The sequence below is a fragment of the Grampus griseus genome (assembly GCF_964374135.1).
Source record: "Grampus griseus genome assembly, chromosome: 1".
In the NCBI taxonomy this organism is placed as follows: domain Eukaryota; kingdom Metazoa; phylum Chordata; class Mammalia; order Artiodactyla; family Delphinidae; genus Grampus; species Grampus griseus.
The window spans coordinates 31,821,924-31,841,012 of record NC_139017.1 but is presented as its reverse complement, the minus strand read 5'-3'; the positions used below and the strand labels follow the sequence as shown (position 1 = coordinate 31,841,012).

Sequence of the window (19,089 nt, the reverse complement as noted above, 5' to 3'; positions counted from 1 at the left end):
GTGCTCACAGATTAAAGATGTTAATTCTCCTCAAATTTACCTACAGATTTAATGCAATTCCAATAAAAATCCCAGATACAGATAAGTTGATTCTAAAATTTAAATGGAAAGGAAAAGGAACCATAATATTAAAAATAATTTTGAAAAAGAGTAAAGTAGGAGGAATCATACTACCTAATTTTAAGAGGTATGAATCTACAGTAATCAAGACAGTATGCTACTGGCAAAGAAAGAGACAGATCAATGGAGCAAAATAAAGTCTAGGAATAGTCTCACACAAATATGGACATTTGATTTTTGGAAGGTCTACAAAGACAATTCAATGGAGAAAGCATAGTCTTCTCAACAAACAGCACTAGAACAATTAGACATCCATATGCAATAAAATGAAACTTAACCTAAATCTCACATCTTATAGTAAAATTAAGTCAAGATGTCTTGACACTGAAAACACTGTACATAAAAGAAAAAACCTGATAAACTGAACTTTCTCAAAATTAAAAACCTTTCCTGTATGAAAGGCACCATTAAGAGAATGAAGTTACAAGTGGGAGAAAATACTTGAAAATCGCAAAACTGACAAAGGGCTATCCAGAACATATCCAGAACAAAAACCCAACAGTAAGAAAGAAAAAAAACAATAAAAAAATGGGCAAAAGACTTTAATAGGCATTTCACCAAGAAATACATGTGGATGGCAAATAAGCACTTGGTAAGATGGTCAGCATCATAGTCATTAGGGAAATGCAGAGTAAAACCACACTGGGATACTACTACACACCTATGAGAATGGCTAAAAATAAAAATTACTGACAATATCAAGTGCTGATAAGATATGGAGCAACTGGAACTCACACACTGCTGGTGGGAATGCAAAATGGTATACCCAGTCTGGAAAACAGTTTGACCACATAAACCAGCAATCCTACTCCTGATTATGTTTATTAAAAAACCTGTACACAAATATTTATAGAAGCTCTATTCATAATTACCAAAACCTGAAATAACCAAAATGTCCTTCAGTGCATGAATGGATATACAAACTGTGGTACATCCATACAATAAAATACTAGTCATCATCTAAAGAAATGAACTATTGACACATGCAACAATTTGGATGAAGGTACTATGCTGAATCAAAGAAACCCCTATTGGGAAGTTACATACCGTATAATTCCACTTATATGATAGTTCTGAAAAGGTAAAACTACAGTGACAGAAAACATAAATGGTTGCTAGGGCGTTAGGGATTTGGGGAGATGTAATTATAAAGGGGTAGCACCAGGGAGCTTTTTCAGATGATGGAAGCATTCTGCATCCTGATTGTGGGGGTGGTTACATAAATCTATACGTGTATTGATAGGACAGTACTCCGTATACAAAGTCAATTGTGTACTGTATGTTGATTTAAAGAGAAAGAAATATTAACACCAGAGAAAATAAAAGTTATGCAGGAAAGGAAAACTTGCCATAACATACTCTTGGCTGTAAATAGCATTTACAGAGTCATAGCAATAAAATATTGAATGGTGATCTAATGGAAAGTTTGATATAACTATATTAGTAAGATGATGGTGGGGGAACAGAAAGGATATTTTTGTGGTGGGGGAGAAGGGATGAAAGAGAACTAAACCCTCATCTCTAGTAGTAAGAAGGGCATACATACTTAAAACTGAAGAATCAGGAAATAACATAAGCATGCTATTTAATGAAAGAAATCGAGGTAAATTCCAAAAAAAGCAGCTAAAAGAGATGAAAATGGTTGCTCGGTGAAATAGGAAATGTAGGGGAAGGGGTTATAGGGAACTCTAAGCTGTGTGTACACAAACATTTGTTTGTTTTTTTTAAAGCTGTGAATACATAAACATTTGATTAAAATAAAGTATATCCTTCAAAAAAGTTGTCAACATTTTTCCTGATGGGTTTTCTTAATACCGTTTCTCAATACTAGTTTCCATTCACTGCATAATTCTTGAAGACTGTCCAGAGCAATGGGATAGTAAAACACATCGAAGTCAAATAATGGCGTTTCTTTTTTTGTGATCAAGGCTATATTGCTGCAACTTTGGTCTTGGTGACTGTTGAAGAATTTGTAATTCATCTGTGGGAGATGCTCTGATGGCACTGGAGCAGTAGGGTTTAAAGAGCTATGTTATTCCAGTACCCTTCACTTATGAATTAATTACATTACATTAATTACATCTAAAAAAACTATCTTCCCTTCTCCTACCTCATTTTCTTCCTTCAGATCTTGTAGCTCGGAGATGGAACACTTTGGATCGTCTTCACAGCTCTTCTCTTGGGTTTTCAAAGAACTGAATTCAGAATCCTTTAACGGCTGCTTTGAGGTGATTGACTTAAGGTGACTGAAAGCCTTTTCATCATTAATATCTCGCTAGTAGATAGGAAAGAGAAATTATTTTATTTTCTATACTATTTCTAAAATCTACTTGCCTATAAATTCTGAGGGGAATTTTTTGCTATGGTTCATGCATATGCCGTATTATTTTCTAACTTTATGCATGACCCTAGGTCTTCCCATCCTACTAAACTAGTTCAGGCCGAAAAACATTTATGGAGTACAGATTACGTAATGTGTACATGGTAGCTCTGTGGATATAAAGATGAATGCAACAGGTCTCAGCTCTAAAGGAACTCAAAATACAGCAATGAAGATACACAATCAGATAATCACAGCACAACCTTCAGTGTAGAGCCAACACAGAGATATGACCAAAATATCACTGGGGAAGGAGGATGTCTGAGAATATGCAATAAAGGAGATAACACAAATTGTTAGGATGCCTAAAAGAAGAGTAGGAATTACAGGGAACTCGGTGTATAGAGGTAGGTGTATGTGTGTGTATCTGTGTGTGTAGCATATGGGAGTCTTGATATGTTAAAATATAGGCTGGGATAGGATAGAGGAGCTTTGGACCTTATCTTTTTTGCAGAAAAGATGGCCTTATTTCATTTTCAGGACTGAACTATGATTATTTAAAGACATCAAACAGTGATGATAAGATATTCTAAAAACTTTTAAGGTTGAATTCAACTCACTATTTAAGAATCAGGAAATATAACTGTTCTAATCAAGTAATAACTAGCAAAAATTCAGGTTTCAGAAAGCCAAACAAGCCCAATTAATTTTAACTAATTTTATTTTATTATTATTTTTTAACATATTTATTTATTTATTTTTGGCTGCATTGGGTCTTCGCTGCTGTGCATGGGCTTTCTCTAGTTATGGCGAGTGGGGGCTACCGTTCGTAGCAGTGTGTGGGCTCCTCATTGCGGTGGCTTCTCTTGTTGTGGAGCATGGGCTCCAGGTGCACGGGCTTCAGTAGTTGTTGCGCACGGGCTCAGTAGTTGTGGCTCGTGGGCTCTAGAGTGCAGGCTCAGTAGTTGTGGCGCATGGGCTTAGTTGCTCCGCGGCATGTGGGATCTTCCCGGACCAGGGCTCAAACCCGTGTCCCCTGCATTGGCAGTTGGATTCCTAACCACTGTGTCACCAGGGAAGTCCACTAATTTTAAACTAAAATGAAATCTAAAATGTTGACATCATTTTAAACATGCAGCAGTAAACATTCATACATATTTTTCAGAGTAGGTTAATCTCTCAGTAGTCAAATGGCCTTTTAAAACATTTTTTTATTGAAATATAGTTGATTTACAATGTTGTGCTAGTTTCAGGTGTACAGCAAAGTAGCCTTTCCTTTTTATCTTTTCTAATAGTAAAAGTCCACTAAAAAAATAACATCATCCCTATAATTTAAAAAGTCAGATATATAAAACATACTTACACAAAATAATATTTTCATATTTTATTCAAAGAAAAAAGCTTTGCTGTGTCCAAAAAAATAAATTTTGGGCTCTCAAAGTGAACCCAATCTATATTCTTAGCCCAGTATTTGTTGCCATGAGGAGTATGAGACTCAGAGGACATGTCTATTTATCTGCTCATTTGTTGAAAAATCATTTAACTTATTACTTACTAATGTGCTTCACTTTACTTATATCTAAAATAGGGATCTTAAAGCACCAATCTGGTAAAGTGGTTGTGAAGATTAAATTAACTAGTACATGCAAGTACTTAGAACAGTGCCTGCCATGCAGTATGAGTTCAATAAGTGTCGGTTATTATTTTTTTATTATTGGTACTGTGGGATGGAATAATACATAATATTATTATTACTGTGGGTAGGAGTTGCCACAAGGTTTACAGAGAAAGTAAGAAATACTTCAAGAAGAATCTAAGGAGTGTAGAGGGAAGAACAGCATTTGGGTCAGTGTAGGTGAGGTCACAACTGCAGCAAGGCAGCAGTGGAATTCAGTGTATGAGAGAAATCATACAGGAAAAGCATGGCTGAAGTAAAGGTTTAAACCAGCAAATGATGAGAGACAAGATAACTGTTAAGATTACTGCATACTTTCCAAACTCTCCTAGGTTAGGAATGCCTCAGTTTTGTCATCAGTAAAATAAGGTTAATTATAGTCACTACATCACAGGGATTTTATAAGTATTAAATAATATATTTAAAGTGCCTTTTATAGTGTTTGGCATATAGTAAGTACTCATTAAGTATTAACAATAATAAAAAGAATATGATGATGTTTGCAAAAACCTCTTACCATGGTATATAATTCTCTCTCTTTTGATTGTGGATTTATCTCTCGATCTTCATTAAAATAGTGCTGCTGGGAAGGAAAACCCAGTTCTGTCAGGACAATGTCCTCTGGCCCTACACTGGATTTAGTGTATAAAGTTAAAGGGTTGAGGTCTCTGAAACCCTAGGATTAAAAAAATACGAAGGAAATTTAGTTTCTCAGAGAAAAAGTGAAAAAGTTAGCACTTCATAATTTTCAAATGTTGTGGAAATGCATTATCTTCTAAAATTTAAGTCAGATTTTTTTCTATAGTGATAGTTTTTGCTAGCCACAAAAATTATCAACATCAATATTAATGAAAATGTAGACACTGCTATCAATAATTACAAAATAAGAGACTGTTGCACTTCTCTAAGAAAACTTCAGAAAATTAAATAATTGGGGGTAAGACAGAATCCTCAATCAATTATTTAAAATAAAAGTATATTCTAAAGGAAAATAAGGCAAACGTAGTTTTTTGTGATCATGTGAAAATTAAGAAAGTGCTCTGCATTAAGAAGGCAGGAATCTCACAGATATCGCTAAAGAATAAATCAAATAACCTTCAGTATTAAATTCTCTTATACCTTAAACTGTTGAGATTAAATACAATACATTACAAAATACATCCAGACTGCTCCACCTTAGAAGGAACATTTTCTTGGCATACAATAGCATGGCCCTCTGTTCTCAAGACATGATGGAAATAGATGTCTTCATGTGAGGACGTATCACACAGAAAAATGTTAAGGATTCCATCTACATATTCATCCACTACCCCCACTAATGGCTTCAAACCACACAACTTCTGGAACTGCAAAATAGCTCCGGATGTCCAATGTTCCTGAAACACAAACAAGATATGAGATTCAGATGACAGATGCAAACATGAATTATAAAAAACATATACAAAAATGAATTCCTAATGAACTAGAGATTTTAGTGGGAAAATCAAAGCATGAAAATACTAAAATAACACATTTGAGGATATTTATGATTTGGGGATGAGAAAAGTCAGAATAAAGGAAAAATGATGAAAATGGGATAATGGGAGAAAATTTATTTTAATGTGATGAAAAACTTTCATGTTTGGAAATGTTTGAGTTAGATTATTGGAACAACCCTCCTACAGAAACTAAATATTCTAGATAAAATATTTTTTAAATATGTCCCCAAAGCATCAAAGAACTGACAAAAGTGTAACAAATTATCAGGCCAAAATTAAAGGGAAAGTGGGAACTATTTTTGCCTTCAGGGTATGTGCTAATCTAGGCAAATCTTCACTTCGGTTTTGATGGTCTCACAGGTCAAAGAAGACAGAAATCAAAGCCAGTAACCACCCCGAGAAGGGAGTCCCTAGGGGTTCATGCTCAGGATAAGGAGGAAAAGAAATAAACTAGCCTTCACATGGATTTGCAGCTCAATTTTCACATCACCTGGGTGATACACAAATCCTCAGGTTGTTCATTTAAATTAACATGGCTCCAGACTGGTCGTACTGCTAGATACCTGGCAGAAGCGAATGTAAATCTCTCTGGAGGTAGGCAATCTCAATCTGTATTCAACCATTTTTACAAAAATTTTTAAAAGTCAATGAGCAGTACACAGACAAAGATAAAAAGCATATAAAGAGACAATGAATCACAAGGAAGAACAAAGAGAAACAACATAACTAATACAAAACCTCAAAAACTTTAGATATTTGAATTTCCAGATGAATTATAAAAGAACTAACATACTATGCTTAAAATAAAAAAACAAAATTAATTTGAAAGCTTCTGCGGAGACCTGCAATCTATTTAAAATTGATCTAGCAGAATTAAAGAACAAAGAGAACTTTTAGAAAGTAACAATATAATAACCAAAATTAAAAACTTAATAGGTTTATTCAATAGCAGATTAGGTAGAATTAAAGAGTGTATCAGTAAAGTGGAAGGTGATTTGGAAAAGTTACCCAGAATGCAACACAGAAGACAGAAATATGTAACATACAGAAGAGAGGTTAAAAGATATGGAAGGTAAATTGAGAAGGTTTAACATACTTTTAATTATTCTAGAAAAAGAGAGGCAGAAACAGAGAGAGAGAGAGGGAATATAAATATGAATATGGGGAAATGACAATAATTGAAGAGATAATGGCTGGGAATTAGCCAGATTTAATGAAAAGTAACAATGCACAGATAAAAAGTCCAATGTACCACAAAGTAGGATAAATAAGAATAAATCCACACATAATCATATTAAAACTGAAGAACACGGTTTTCAGACTTCAGAAACATGTTAGAGTGGAAAAACTACCTTTGTCTTCCCCTTTCAATCTACATTCAATGAAACATCCACAACTCAACAAAGGTGTCTCCGCCCAACACAATAGGGCACTGGAGAATTCCACACATCTACACACCCAAAGCTGGGTGTACTGGAACGCACAGTGGGGGCAAGGGAACCTCAGAGCCCGTGCCTGCAATCCTGGCCCTCCAACTGAGGCAGCGGAGCCCATAGCTTCAGAGAACCCAGTAGCAGCAGGGAAGGTGGTGCACACACTGTGGCCACCTGACCACTCCCGGCACCCATGACCACAGGCAAGTGGGGAGCAGCGGCAGTGGGGCCCGCGACCCTGTCCCTCCAGCATCTGAGGTGCCCATGACCCCTCCTCCCATCCCCCTTCCCCCACAGAAGATCCTGTGTCTCAAGGGATCCCAGACACAAGGAAAGAGCCAACCGTCCTGGTGACGACAGCGGCTCTGGCAGAAGCATGGCAGCAACGACCCTGGTGGCACAAAAAGCAACAAAGAAGGCATAGAGCCACACCTATTACAGGGTAGGTGGAGGCTGAAAAGTGCTAACTCTCAAATATGACCAGAGGCAGCTCAAGGAAGAGAAACCGAAAACTTGTGTGATGGTGCCACCTACCGGAGGGAATTTAACTCCTAACCTGTCATTTAATATTAAATGCACTGGCTCAAGAACACTTCATCAAACAACATGAAGGGCCACAGTGACATGGTACCACAAAAAGACAATGACAATTCTCCAGAAACCAAAGTTATGGAATGTTCCAATTTAACTGATAGCGAATGCAAAATAGCTGTTGTGAAGAAATTCAATGAGCTAAAAGAAAACTCAGAAAGGCAGTTTAATGAGCTCAGGAATAAAATGAATGAACAGAAGGAATACTTTACCGAAGAGACTGAAACTTTAAAAAAGCACCAAATAGAAATTCTGGAGCTGAAGAACTCAATAAATGAGATGAAGAATACATTAGTCTGGGACTAGAGCAGACCATATGGAAGAGAAAATTAGTGAGCTTGAAGACAGAAATCTAGAAATGATACAAGTAGAAGAGGAAAGGGAAGATATTTAAAATGAGGAAATCCTACAAGAGCTCTCCAACTCTTTAAGGACAGGCAACATTAGGATAATGAGTATCCCAGAAGGAGAACAGAGGGAAAAGACAGCAGAGAGATTATTTAAAGAAATAATACAAACCTGGGGAAGAAACTGGATATACAAGCCCATGAAGCTAAGAGAATATCTAATTACCCCTATGCAAAAAGACCTCCTCCAAGACATAATATTAAAATTGTCAAAAGTCAATGACAAAGAATTTTAAAGGCAGCCAGGGAAAAAAGAATGGTGACCTACAAAGGAGCCCCCATTAGGCTACCAGTAGATTCTCAGCAGAAACGCTACAGGCCAGGAGGGAGTGGAATGACATTCTCAAAATACTAAAAGATAAAAACTGTCAGCCATGAATACCCTATTTCAGCAAAGTTATCATTCAGATATGAAGGAGAAACAAAGACTTTCCCAGACCAACAAAAGCTGAAGGAGTTCATCAACACTAGACCTGCCTTACAAAACATGTTGAAAGGAGCTCTTCAACCAGAAAAAAAAATGGCAAAAATACAAAAAACTTTGAGCAAAGTAATAACAAGACAGAACTGGAAAACTGCAACTCTCTATCAGAATAGATTTTTAAACACTTTATTAATAAATAGTATAAAATCTAAAGGGAGAAAAACAAATATAGCTCTCTTAGTTTGATAACAACTCACAACATAAAAAGGGGTAATTTAAGAGAACAAAAACAAATTTTATAGGGGAAGAGGAAAAGGACGGCACTTGTATAGGTAAATGAATATAAGATGCTATCAGCAGAAAATGGACTATTTTAATTGACATGTCTCATACAAACTTCAGGGTAAACACAGAACATAAAAATAGAGCAGAGACACAAAAAACAGCAAAAGAGGAAGCTAAGAAAAATATCTTAGAAAACCACCAAACCAAAATGGCAGACAGAAACACAAGGAAAAAGAAACAATGGGGGAAAAAAAAAGAAACAATGGGAGAGTTAAAGCAACCAGAAAACAAAAGCTAAGAAGCCAACATCCAACTATCAATAATTGCCCTAAATGTAAATACACTAAATTCACCAATCAAAAGACACAGAGTGGCTGGATGGATTACAAAGCAAGACCCAACTAAATGTTCCCTCCAGGAGACTCATCTCAGCTCTAAATACAAACATAGGCTCAAAGTGAAGGGATGGAAGATGATTCTCCAAGAAAACAGCAGTCAAAAGAAAGTAGATATAGCCATACTCGTATCAGGCAAAATAAACTTCAAATCAGAAAAGGTAACAAGAGACAAAAATGGACAGTATAATAAAGGGGAAAACACATCAAGGAGACGTAACAGCGATTAATATATTTGCACCTAATATAGGAGCACCAAAATATATAAAACAATTATTGACAGACCTAAAGAGAGAAATTGGCAGCAACATGTAATAGTAGAGGACTTTAATAACACCCCACTTACATCTATAGATAGATCATCCAGACAGAAAGTCAACAAGGAAACACTGGCCTTAAATGAAACAACAGACAAGATGAATTTGATAGATTTGTACAGAACATTCATTCCACCCAAATGCAGTAGACTATACATTCTTCTCAAGTGCACATGAAACTTTCTCAAGGATAAACCGTATGTTGTGATGCAAAACAAGTCTCACTAAATTTAAGAAGATTGAAATCATATCAAGTATCTTCTCTGATCACAATGGAATGAAATTAGAAATCAACTACAAGAAGAAAACTAGAAAAGTCACAAATACATGGAAACTGAGCAACATGCTACTGAACAACTATTGGGTCAATGAAGGAATCAAAGAAGAAATAAAAAATTACCTGAAGACAAATGAAAATGAAAATACAACATACCAAAATCTATGGGATGCAGCAAAAACATTACAAAGAGGGAAGTTTATAGCAATATAGACCTACCCTTAAGAAACAAGAAAAATCTCAAACAATCTAACCTTACAGCTAAAGAAACTAAAAACAGAAAAACAAAGGGCAAAGTTAGTAGAATGAAGGAAATAATAAAGATCAGAGCAGAAATACATAAAATAGAGAGTAAAAGGACAGTAGAAAAGATCAATGAACTAAGTGCTGGTTCTTCAAAAACATGAACAAAATTTGACAAACCGTTAGCTAGACTCACTAAGAAAAAAGAGAGAAGGTCCTGATAAATAAAATCAAACAAAAGGCAGAAATAACAACAGATATCACATAAATATAAGATTGTAAAAGAATATTATGAACAGCTATATACCAACAAATTAGACAGTCTAGAAGAAATGAACAAATTCTTAGAATCATACAAACTTCCAAGACTGAATCAGGAAGAAATAGAGAATCCGAATAGACTGATCACTAGCACAGAGACTGAAACAGTAATCAAAAGCTCCCAAAAAAACAAAAGTCCAGGACCAGAAAGCTCCACAGGTAAATTCTACCAAACAGTCATAGAAGATTTAATACCTATCCTTTTCAAAGTATTCTATAAAACTGAAGAGAAGGGAACATTTCCTAACTCATTTTAAGAGGCCAACATCACCCTGATACCAAAAGCAGACAAAGACAACACAAAAAAAGAAAATTCAGGCCACTATCTCTAATGAACATAGATGCAAAATCCTCAACAAAATATTAGCAAACTGAATTCAACAGTACATCAAAAAGATCATACTCCATGATTAAGTGGGATTTATTCCATACAAGAATGGTTCAATATTCACAAATCAATCAATGTGATACACCACATTAACAAAATGAAGGATAAAAGCCATATGATCATCTCACTGGATGCAGAAAAGGCATTTGACAAGATTCAAAGCCCATTTATGATAAAAACTCTCAATAAAGAGGATACAGAAGGGACATATCCTCAACACAGTAAGGGCCACATATAACAAACCCCCAGCTAACATCACACTCAAAGGAAAAAAATTGAAAGCTATTCTCCTAAGATCAGGAACAAGACCAGGATGCCCGTTCTCGCCACTTTTATTCAACACAGTGTTGGAAGTCCTAGCCAGAGCAATCAGGCAAGAAAAAGAAATAAAAGGCATCCAAATTGGAAAGGAAGGGGTAAAACTGTCACTATTTGCAGATGACATGATTTTATATAGAGAAAACCCTGAAGACTCCATCAAAAAACTCTTAGAAATAATAAATGAGTAAAGTAACAGGATACAAAATCAATATATAAAAATTTGTTGCATTTCTATATGCTAACAATGACCTAGCAGAAAGAGAAATTAAGAAAATCCCATTTGCAATTGCAACAAAATAAAACATTTAGGAATAAATTTAACCAAAGAGGTGCAAGATCTGTATATTGAAAACTATAGGGTGGTGCAGTGGTTAAGAATCCACCTGCCAATGCAGGAGACACAGGTTTGATCCCTGGTCCAGGAAGATCCCACATGCCGCAGAACAGCTGGGCCCGTGGGCCATGGCCACTGAGCCTGCGCGTCCGGAGCCTGTGCTCCGCAACGGGAGAGGCCACAACAGCGAGAGGCCCGCGTACCGCAAAAAAAAAAAAAAAAAAAGGGCAGAGGAACAGAATAGACATTTTTCCAAAGAAGACATACGTATGGTCAACAGGTACATGAAAAGATGCTCAACATCACTAATTACTATGGAAATGCAAAACAAAACCATAATAAGATAGCACCTCACACCTGTCAGAATGGCTATTATCAAAAAGGCAAGAAATAAGTGGTGGCAAGGATGTGGAGAAAAAGGGAAACCTGTTGGTGGGAATGTAAACTGGTACCTCCACTATGGAAGACAGTATGGAGAGTCCTCAAAAAATTAAGATTAGAACTATCATATGATCCAGCTATCCCACTTCTGGGTATTTATTCAAAGAATATGAAAACACTGATCTGAAAACATATCTCAACCCCCATGTTCTTTGGCATTATTTACAATAGCCAAGATATGGAAACAACTGAAGTGCCCATCAACAGACGAATGGTAAAGAAGATGTGGTATATATGTACATAATGGAATACTGCTCAGCTTTAAATATATATATATAAATGTCTTGCCATTTGCAACAACATGGATGGAACTTGAGCATTTTATGCTAAGTAAAATAAGTCAGATAGAGAAAGAGAACTACCACATGATGCCACTGATGTGGAGTATCAAAAAAAACCGAATAAACAAACAAACAAAAATAAAATAATGTACAAACCAAACCAAACAAAAACAAATACATATATATGGAGAACACAGTAGTGATTACCAGAGGGGAAGGGGAAGCGGGGAGGGCAAAATGGGTAAAGGGGGTCAGGCCAACTACGGTTACAGATGGAAAATAAATTTTTGGTAGTGAACACGTGGTAGGGTATCCAGAAGTAGAAATATAATGTTGTACATGTGAAACTTATATAATGTTATAAATCAACATTACCTCAATTACAAATAAATAATTTTGTTTCCTAAAGAGTAAATTTACAAGTTTCAATTTCATTAGCAGATAGTTTTAATGCCATCCTGAAATTGTTAAAAGCATAGTATCCTTTGAAAAAATATCCTAGGGCTTCCCTGGTGGCACAGTGGTTAAGAATGTGCCTGCCAATGCAGGGGACACGGGTTCAAGCCCTGGTCCTTTAAGATCCCACATGATGCGGAGCAACTAAGCCTGTGTACCACAACTACTGATCCTGCGCTTGAGAGCCCGTGAGCCACAACTACTGAGGTTGCGTGCCACAGCTACTGAAGCCCGCGCACCTAGAGCCTGTGCTCTGTAACAAGAGAAGCCACCGCAATGAGAAGCCTGTGCACCGCAACAAAGAGTAGCCCCTGCTCGCCACAGCTAGAGAAAGCCCGTGCACAGCAACAAAGACCCAAAGCAGCCAAAAATAAATAAATAAATATATAAATTTATAAAAAAGAAAGAAAGAAGAGATATCCTGGATTATTGAGGTCTTTCTTCTATACAGATAGCAAATATCTATAAAATAAAAATCTATCCTGCTTTTTAAAAAAGCTGAAGAACACAAGTAAATACAAAATAAAAACAGCTACAGACAAAAAGGATATTGCCTTCAAAGGAACATCCATTAGATGGACAGCTGGCTTAAATATCATAAGGGAAACCAGAAGCCAGTGTAATGATACCTTCCACGTAATGAAGATAGTAACTACCAACCTAGAATTCTATACCTACTGAACATATCTTTCAAGAATAAGCACAAAATGATATTTTCAGGTGAACATAACTGAGTTTGCCATCAATAAACCCTTACAAAATGAAATCCTAAAAGATACAGTTCAAATAGAAAGAAAATGTTCCCAGAGGGTTTGAGCAGCAAGACTGAAGAGCTAAGAGAGTGAGAAATACGTGACTAAATCTAAATGGATTTGTTATTATTATATGCAGTTATTTTCTTGAGGGGTTAAAAACAATAACGTTAATTACAAAACAAAAATAGATCAGAAGAGGACATTAAAGAAATTCGTGTTCTAATGTCCTTGTATTGCTACACACATATGCTGTACTTCCTAGAGTAATCACTGAAATAACATAGTGGAATGATTAAAAATCTCTTCAAAATAAGGCGTACAAGGTGAGAAAAATAATAGGTAAGCCAGTGACTTTTCATTAGGGCCACTGGGTTCTCTCCAGTGCTTGCAAAGTTTAGTTGTCATCTAAGGATTTGGGCGGATTTTATATCCGTACAATGATTTTGGAACGCACCCATTCTATGGTTCCCTCCCTTTAAGTATTACACCCTAACTTCTAGCTGTTTTACTATTCCCAAACAATGTCCTCTAATCCTGCAAGCCAGCAAGGCTGTAGACTGGGGAGTGACCTCAGGAAAGAAGCTGAAAAATTCCTGACTCACCTATTGCGGTTTGACTTCCAAGGGTAGACTTCTACTTTTCTGCCTGCTTTAGATTTTGTATATGAGAGTATTAGCTCACCAAACCAGAAAAAAGATATAGAAATAAAGACATGAATGAGATACATTCAGTTAAAAAAATTTATTGAGCACCTACCATGCACCAACCATTGATCTAGGCACTGGAGACACAGTGGTAAATATGACAGACAATATCCCTGATCTCAGGAATTACAATGTTGTATGTGAACAAACAATTAAAATAATACCAGATAGTGTTATAAAGATAAAACAAGGGACTTCCCTCGTGGTCTAGTGGTTAAGAATCTGTCTTGCAATGCAGGGGATGCCAGTTTGATCCCTGGTTGGGGCACTAAGATCCCACATGCCATGGGGCAGAAAGCCCGTGCACCACAACTACTGAGTCCATGTGCTCTGGAGTCTGTGAGCCAAAACTAGAGAGCCCATGTGCCACAACTACTGAGCCCGCACATTCTGGAGCCCATGCACCACAACTAGAGAGCCCGCATACTGCAACTAATGAGCCTGCACACTCTGGCGCCCGCACGCCACAACTAGAGAGAAGCCCACACGCTGCAACAAAGAGCCCGTGTGCCTCAACTAAAGATTGCGCATGCCACAACTAAGACCTGATGCAGCCAATAAAGAAAGAAAGAAAGAAATATTAATGGTACAGATTAACCTATTTGCAGGGCAGACATAGAGAATGCACGGGTGGACACAGTGGACGAAGGGGAGGGTGGGATGAATTGGGATATTAATTTTGACATACATACACTACTATGTGTAAAATAGATAGCTAGTGGGAACCTGTTGTATAACACAGGGAGCTCAGCCCGGTGCTCTGTGATGGCCTAGGTGGGTGGGATGGGTGGAGGAGGGAGGTCCACGAGGGAGGGGATGTGTGTATTCTTATGGCTGATTCACTTCACTGTGCGACAGAAACTAGCACAACACTGTAAAGCAATTATACTCCAATTAAAATAAATAAACTTTTTTTTTTAAAAAAAAGATAAAACAAAAAGATGATGAATGACTGAAGAGGAAGAGTGCACTTTAAATTGACTGGTCAAGGAAGTCCTTCTTGGGGAAATAACATTTGGGCTTAAATGTGAATGACAAGAAGGAGCCAACCATGAGAATTCTTTGAATAAGTTATTTCAGTGACCAGCATGGGCAAAAGCCCTAAGGCCAGAAGCAGTTTAGGAAGGAAATTGCAAAGAAAATGAAAAATGGAAGCCACCTGGCTGATATGAGAGTAACGGACATTGGCTATGAGTGGGTCACAAATTTAGCCCTGACCTCCCTGATGGAAGTAATAAAAAGAAACCTAGTCAGGGCTAAAATGCACCCTAGAAAACAATGCTGAATAGTGACTCGCACAAAAACCATACTTTGCATAATTATTTATAATACTCAAAAATCAGAAGTGGACTGAATTAGTCTAACAATAAAGGGACAGTTAAACAGGCTACAATGCACGTTTAGCTAATATATTACTTATGTACCTATTAAAATTGAGAACTATAACATGTAAATGTATTTATGCTATAGTGTTGAGTGGAAAATGGAATATAAAATAATATGATTACTATTTTATATAAGCCTAAAAACCCTACAAAACCCTCATCCCCAACATCCAATAAACTGAACTGAAAAACTCATATCAAATTTCTAAATTGAATGCATTTGAATGGTGGCATTACAGATAATGTTTTTTCTTCTTCTTTTCTCTTTATTGTGCTTTTCAGATTAAAAAAAAGTAAGGAATAATCCACATATATGTTAGCAACTGATAAGTTATTTAGGTTAAACAGACAAATATGGTGTAATAAATGTGTATGGCATGTATAATTAAGAGTTCTGAGGGAAAAACATAAAATTAGGTGCATAACTATAGCTACATAAACCAATGTATCTATATGGATGAAAATGCCTCCTGCTCCATCCCACTCCAATCATCTCCCACCACTAGAGAATTCTTTAAAAAACATATATCTGGTTGTGGCAGTTCCCTTTAGTCGCTCCCCAGTCTGGACATTGCGTCCAGACTCCTGCACATGGCTATGGGTCTCCTCCTTAGTTTACTGTCTACTTCTCTGACATCATTTGCCATGCACCAATTCCAGCACATCCTCTATTATGCAGCCAAACAGAACCACTTAAAATTCCTCATATTTGAGATATTTCATGCTGCTCTCCCTTTGCCTGAAACGCCTTTCTTTTCTTGTCTGTCCAGTTGTAGAACTAATCTTCCTTCAAAGTTTCATGCAAATGCCACCTCTAGTATGGGGCCTTCTCTGATTACCCCGAACAGAGACGAGCGCTCTTCCTTTTGCATTTCTACCACACGCTGCAAAATTTTCTAGCAAATATGACACAGCACTATTATTTTTGTCTACGTGCCTATCTTTCATACTGTCTACAATGATTTCTTTGAGGGCTCATTCTATGTTTTATTTTTGTATTCTGAGAACCTAGAATTGTTCTTGGCATCAAATGTTTGCTGATTAAACAGGAAACAAGCAAACATACCTCTACTGGTCTCACCCAAGCCAAAGAACAGGGGATAGCCTGAGCTGGAAGCCTGGTGTAGCAGCACCTGCAACAGATAATCAAATATATGAATAGTTAATCATATTTCAAAACTGCATTTTATGGAATCTCTTATCCACTCCTTGATTTAAGCTTTTCACACCATTTCAGAGTATTTTACTCATGCATTTTAAAATTAATGTCTTACACTTTAAAGTAACCTAAGAAATACACTTGTAAAAACATAATAGTCCTTGAAAACCATGCAATTAAAATATAGGTAGGATATGTATAACTGAAAATAAATAAAATATAGGTAGGAACAGTTCAACCTTCATGCTATATAAATGCAACTCTTCGCATGACCCAGAGAATGATTTTCTTAACATAAGATTGAAATTTAGTCTCATGGTTCATTCAGATTCACGGTCATGTGAAAGAAGACGTGAGAGATTATAATCCAACTGTGATTATAATGACCAAATGACCATTTGCCAAACCTGCACTAAGATGAAAGGGGGTGGAATGGAGGGTAGGATGGAGGGAGAGAGGCAGGAGAAAAGGAAGAGAGATCCTAAGCCCACAGAGTTTCAGCATTACAGCTCAAAACTTAAGTTGTCCTTATTCAGTTTATTAACTCACTTGAGGAACCTCAGGGAGGACTTCTGAACAGTTCCAATATTTCCAAAGTCTGGATAGAACACTTCAACTTCCTGTTTCCCAAGAATTCGATGGATAATGACCCGATACCACCACTTATCCTCAGAAATCCTTACACAACAGAGACGTCCCGGTTGGATAAAATACTCTGGCATGGCATATCGATCAGAAACCAGCTGATTAGAATAACAGCGCCTGCGGAATTCCATAATACACAGAAACCCATAGGGAAAGAAAAAATTAAAGATCATTTTTATTGATGTATCAAGAGCAGCAATGTCTTGGCAAAAAGCAAAGAAAAAAACCCTCACTTTTTCTGATTTGGTAATGCTTATTATTAATACCAATTAATTTTCTTTTTCTTGTCCAAATCCCTTCTCTTTATCAACAAACTTCTTCCAATAGAAACTTACTAAGTGATTATTATGTAACATTATGCCAGGTGTTCTTGGGTGGTAGGTGAGTATATAATGTGGTAAAGTTAGAAAAAAACTTTTGGAGAGATACAAAGTAAATTATTCTTGTATGTGGCACCAATGTAAAAATCAGACATTTGTTGTACATGAATAAATCTAAAGTAACTGAAAATGTAAACATTTTACATAGTGTTTACTAACAAAGGACATGATTTTTCACTAGAGAAAAGATAATTTAGAGCAGTAGCTCTCTAAGTGTAGTTCACAAATCCCTGGGACCCTGATACCCTTTCAAAAAGTTCCTAAGATCAAAGCTATTTTAATATTTTAGTATTATTATGAAAATAGTTATTTGCCCTTTTCACTATGTTAATATTTGCAATGATGCTGTAAAAGCAAGGGTGGGTAAAATTCCCGGTGCCTTTGCTAAATCAAGGCAGTGGCATCCAACTATACTAGTAAACATTTATTTTTCACTGCCATGCATTCACATTAAATAAAAAAGAAAGAAAAAAGAGGCTACTTTCACTTAAGAATATCCTTGATAGGGCTTCCCTCGTGGCGCAGTGGTTGGGAGTCCGCCTGCCAATGCAGGGGACGTGGGTTCGTGCCCCGGTCCGGGAGGATCCCACGTGCCATGGAGCGGCTGGGCCCGTGGGCCATGGCCACTGGGCCTGCACGTCCGGAGCCTGTGTGCCATGGCGGGAGGGGCCGCAGCGGTGAGAGGCCCGCGTGCCGAAAAAAAATAAAAATAAAAAAAATAAGAATGTCCTTGATAAAGCAATAAAAATTATTAAGTTTATTAAATCTCAACCACTGACTATCATTTCAATATTCTCTGTAACAAAATGCAAGTACAAGTAAAATACTTCCCAAGTTGTCTTAATGAAAAGCACTTTTGCATTTCAGTTGTGAACTGAATGAGCTGCTTTTTGTGTGTGTGTATAGATTTATTTTTACTTGGAAGATGAACTAGACACTATTTTCATGGAATACCATTTTTGCTTGAAAGGCCACTCACAAACTATGTTTATTCAGACTTGCATATTTGCCACACATTTTCTCAAAAATGAAGCAAGCTTGCCACTTCAAGGAAAACATTGACAGTATTTATTGTCAATGATAAAATTCAAAAGCTTTCAAATGAAAATTAGGATTTTGGCAACGCTGCATCCACCACCATAAACATGACAGCTTCCTAATACTTAATACTTTTCTGATGCAATCAGTGATACTATTAATGAATGTGATTTTTTAAAGATATATTGTGTGATGAAACATGTCAACATCCGGAAGATCTATATAACTCAGTGAACCAGTATTTTCCAAAAGACCAACACATGATGTTTTAAAATCGTAGATGGTGGTAAAATTCAGGACCAGTTCCATTGAGTCCACACTGAGAAGTTCCCTATGCTTACTCTAATGTTAAGCTACTGCTGTCTTGAAATTCTTAATACTTTTTAAACAAGGAGTCTTACATTTTAATTTTGGACTGGAGCCTGCAATTACCTAGCTAGTCCTGGATCCATTCAAAGTGCAAAGGCAGAAAATGTATTTTAACATAGTAGAGTTTGAAAAGTTCAAATTCCACAC

General features: G+C 36.6%; 1 protein-coding gene across 4 annotated transcripts in view; it reads right to left on the bottom strand.

Moving 5' to 3' along the window:
- TDRD5 (tudor domain containing 5) overlaps positions 1-19,089 on the bottom strand; it is a gene marked incomplete at both ends in the record, with an annotated part of 89,624 nt that overhangs the window by 19,095 nt on the left and 51,440 nt on the right. For 2 of the 4 annotated variants that reach the window (XM_082652975.1, XM_082652978.1), the window contains 5 exons: positions 2,231-2,395; positions 4,654-4,791; positions 5,291-5,491; positions 16,418-16,484; positions 17,060-17,272. In XM_082652975.1, the coding sequence (XP_082509101.1) occupies positions 2,231-2,395; positions 4,654-4,791; positions 5,291-5,491; positions 16,418-16,484; positions 17,060-17,272 (784 nt within the window). Of the gene's footprint in view, positions 1-2,230; positions 2,396-4,632; positions 4,792-5,290; positions 5,492-16,417; positions 16,485-17,059; positions 17,273-19,089 lie in introns of all 4 variants that reach the window. The other 2 variants (XM_082652976.1, XM_082652977.1) reach the window with 2 other exon arrangements.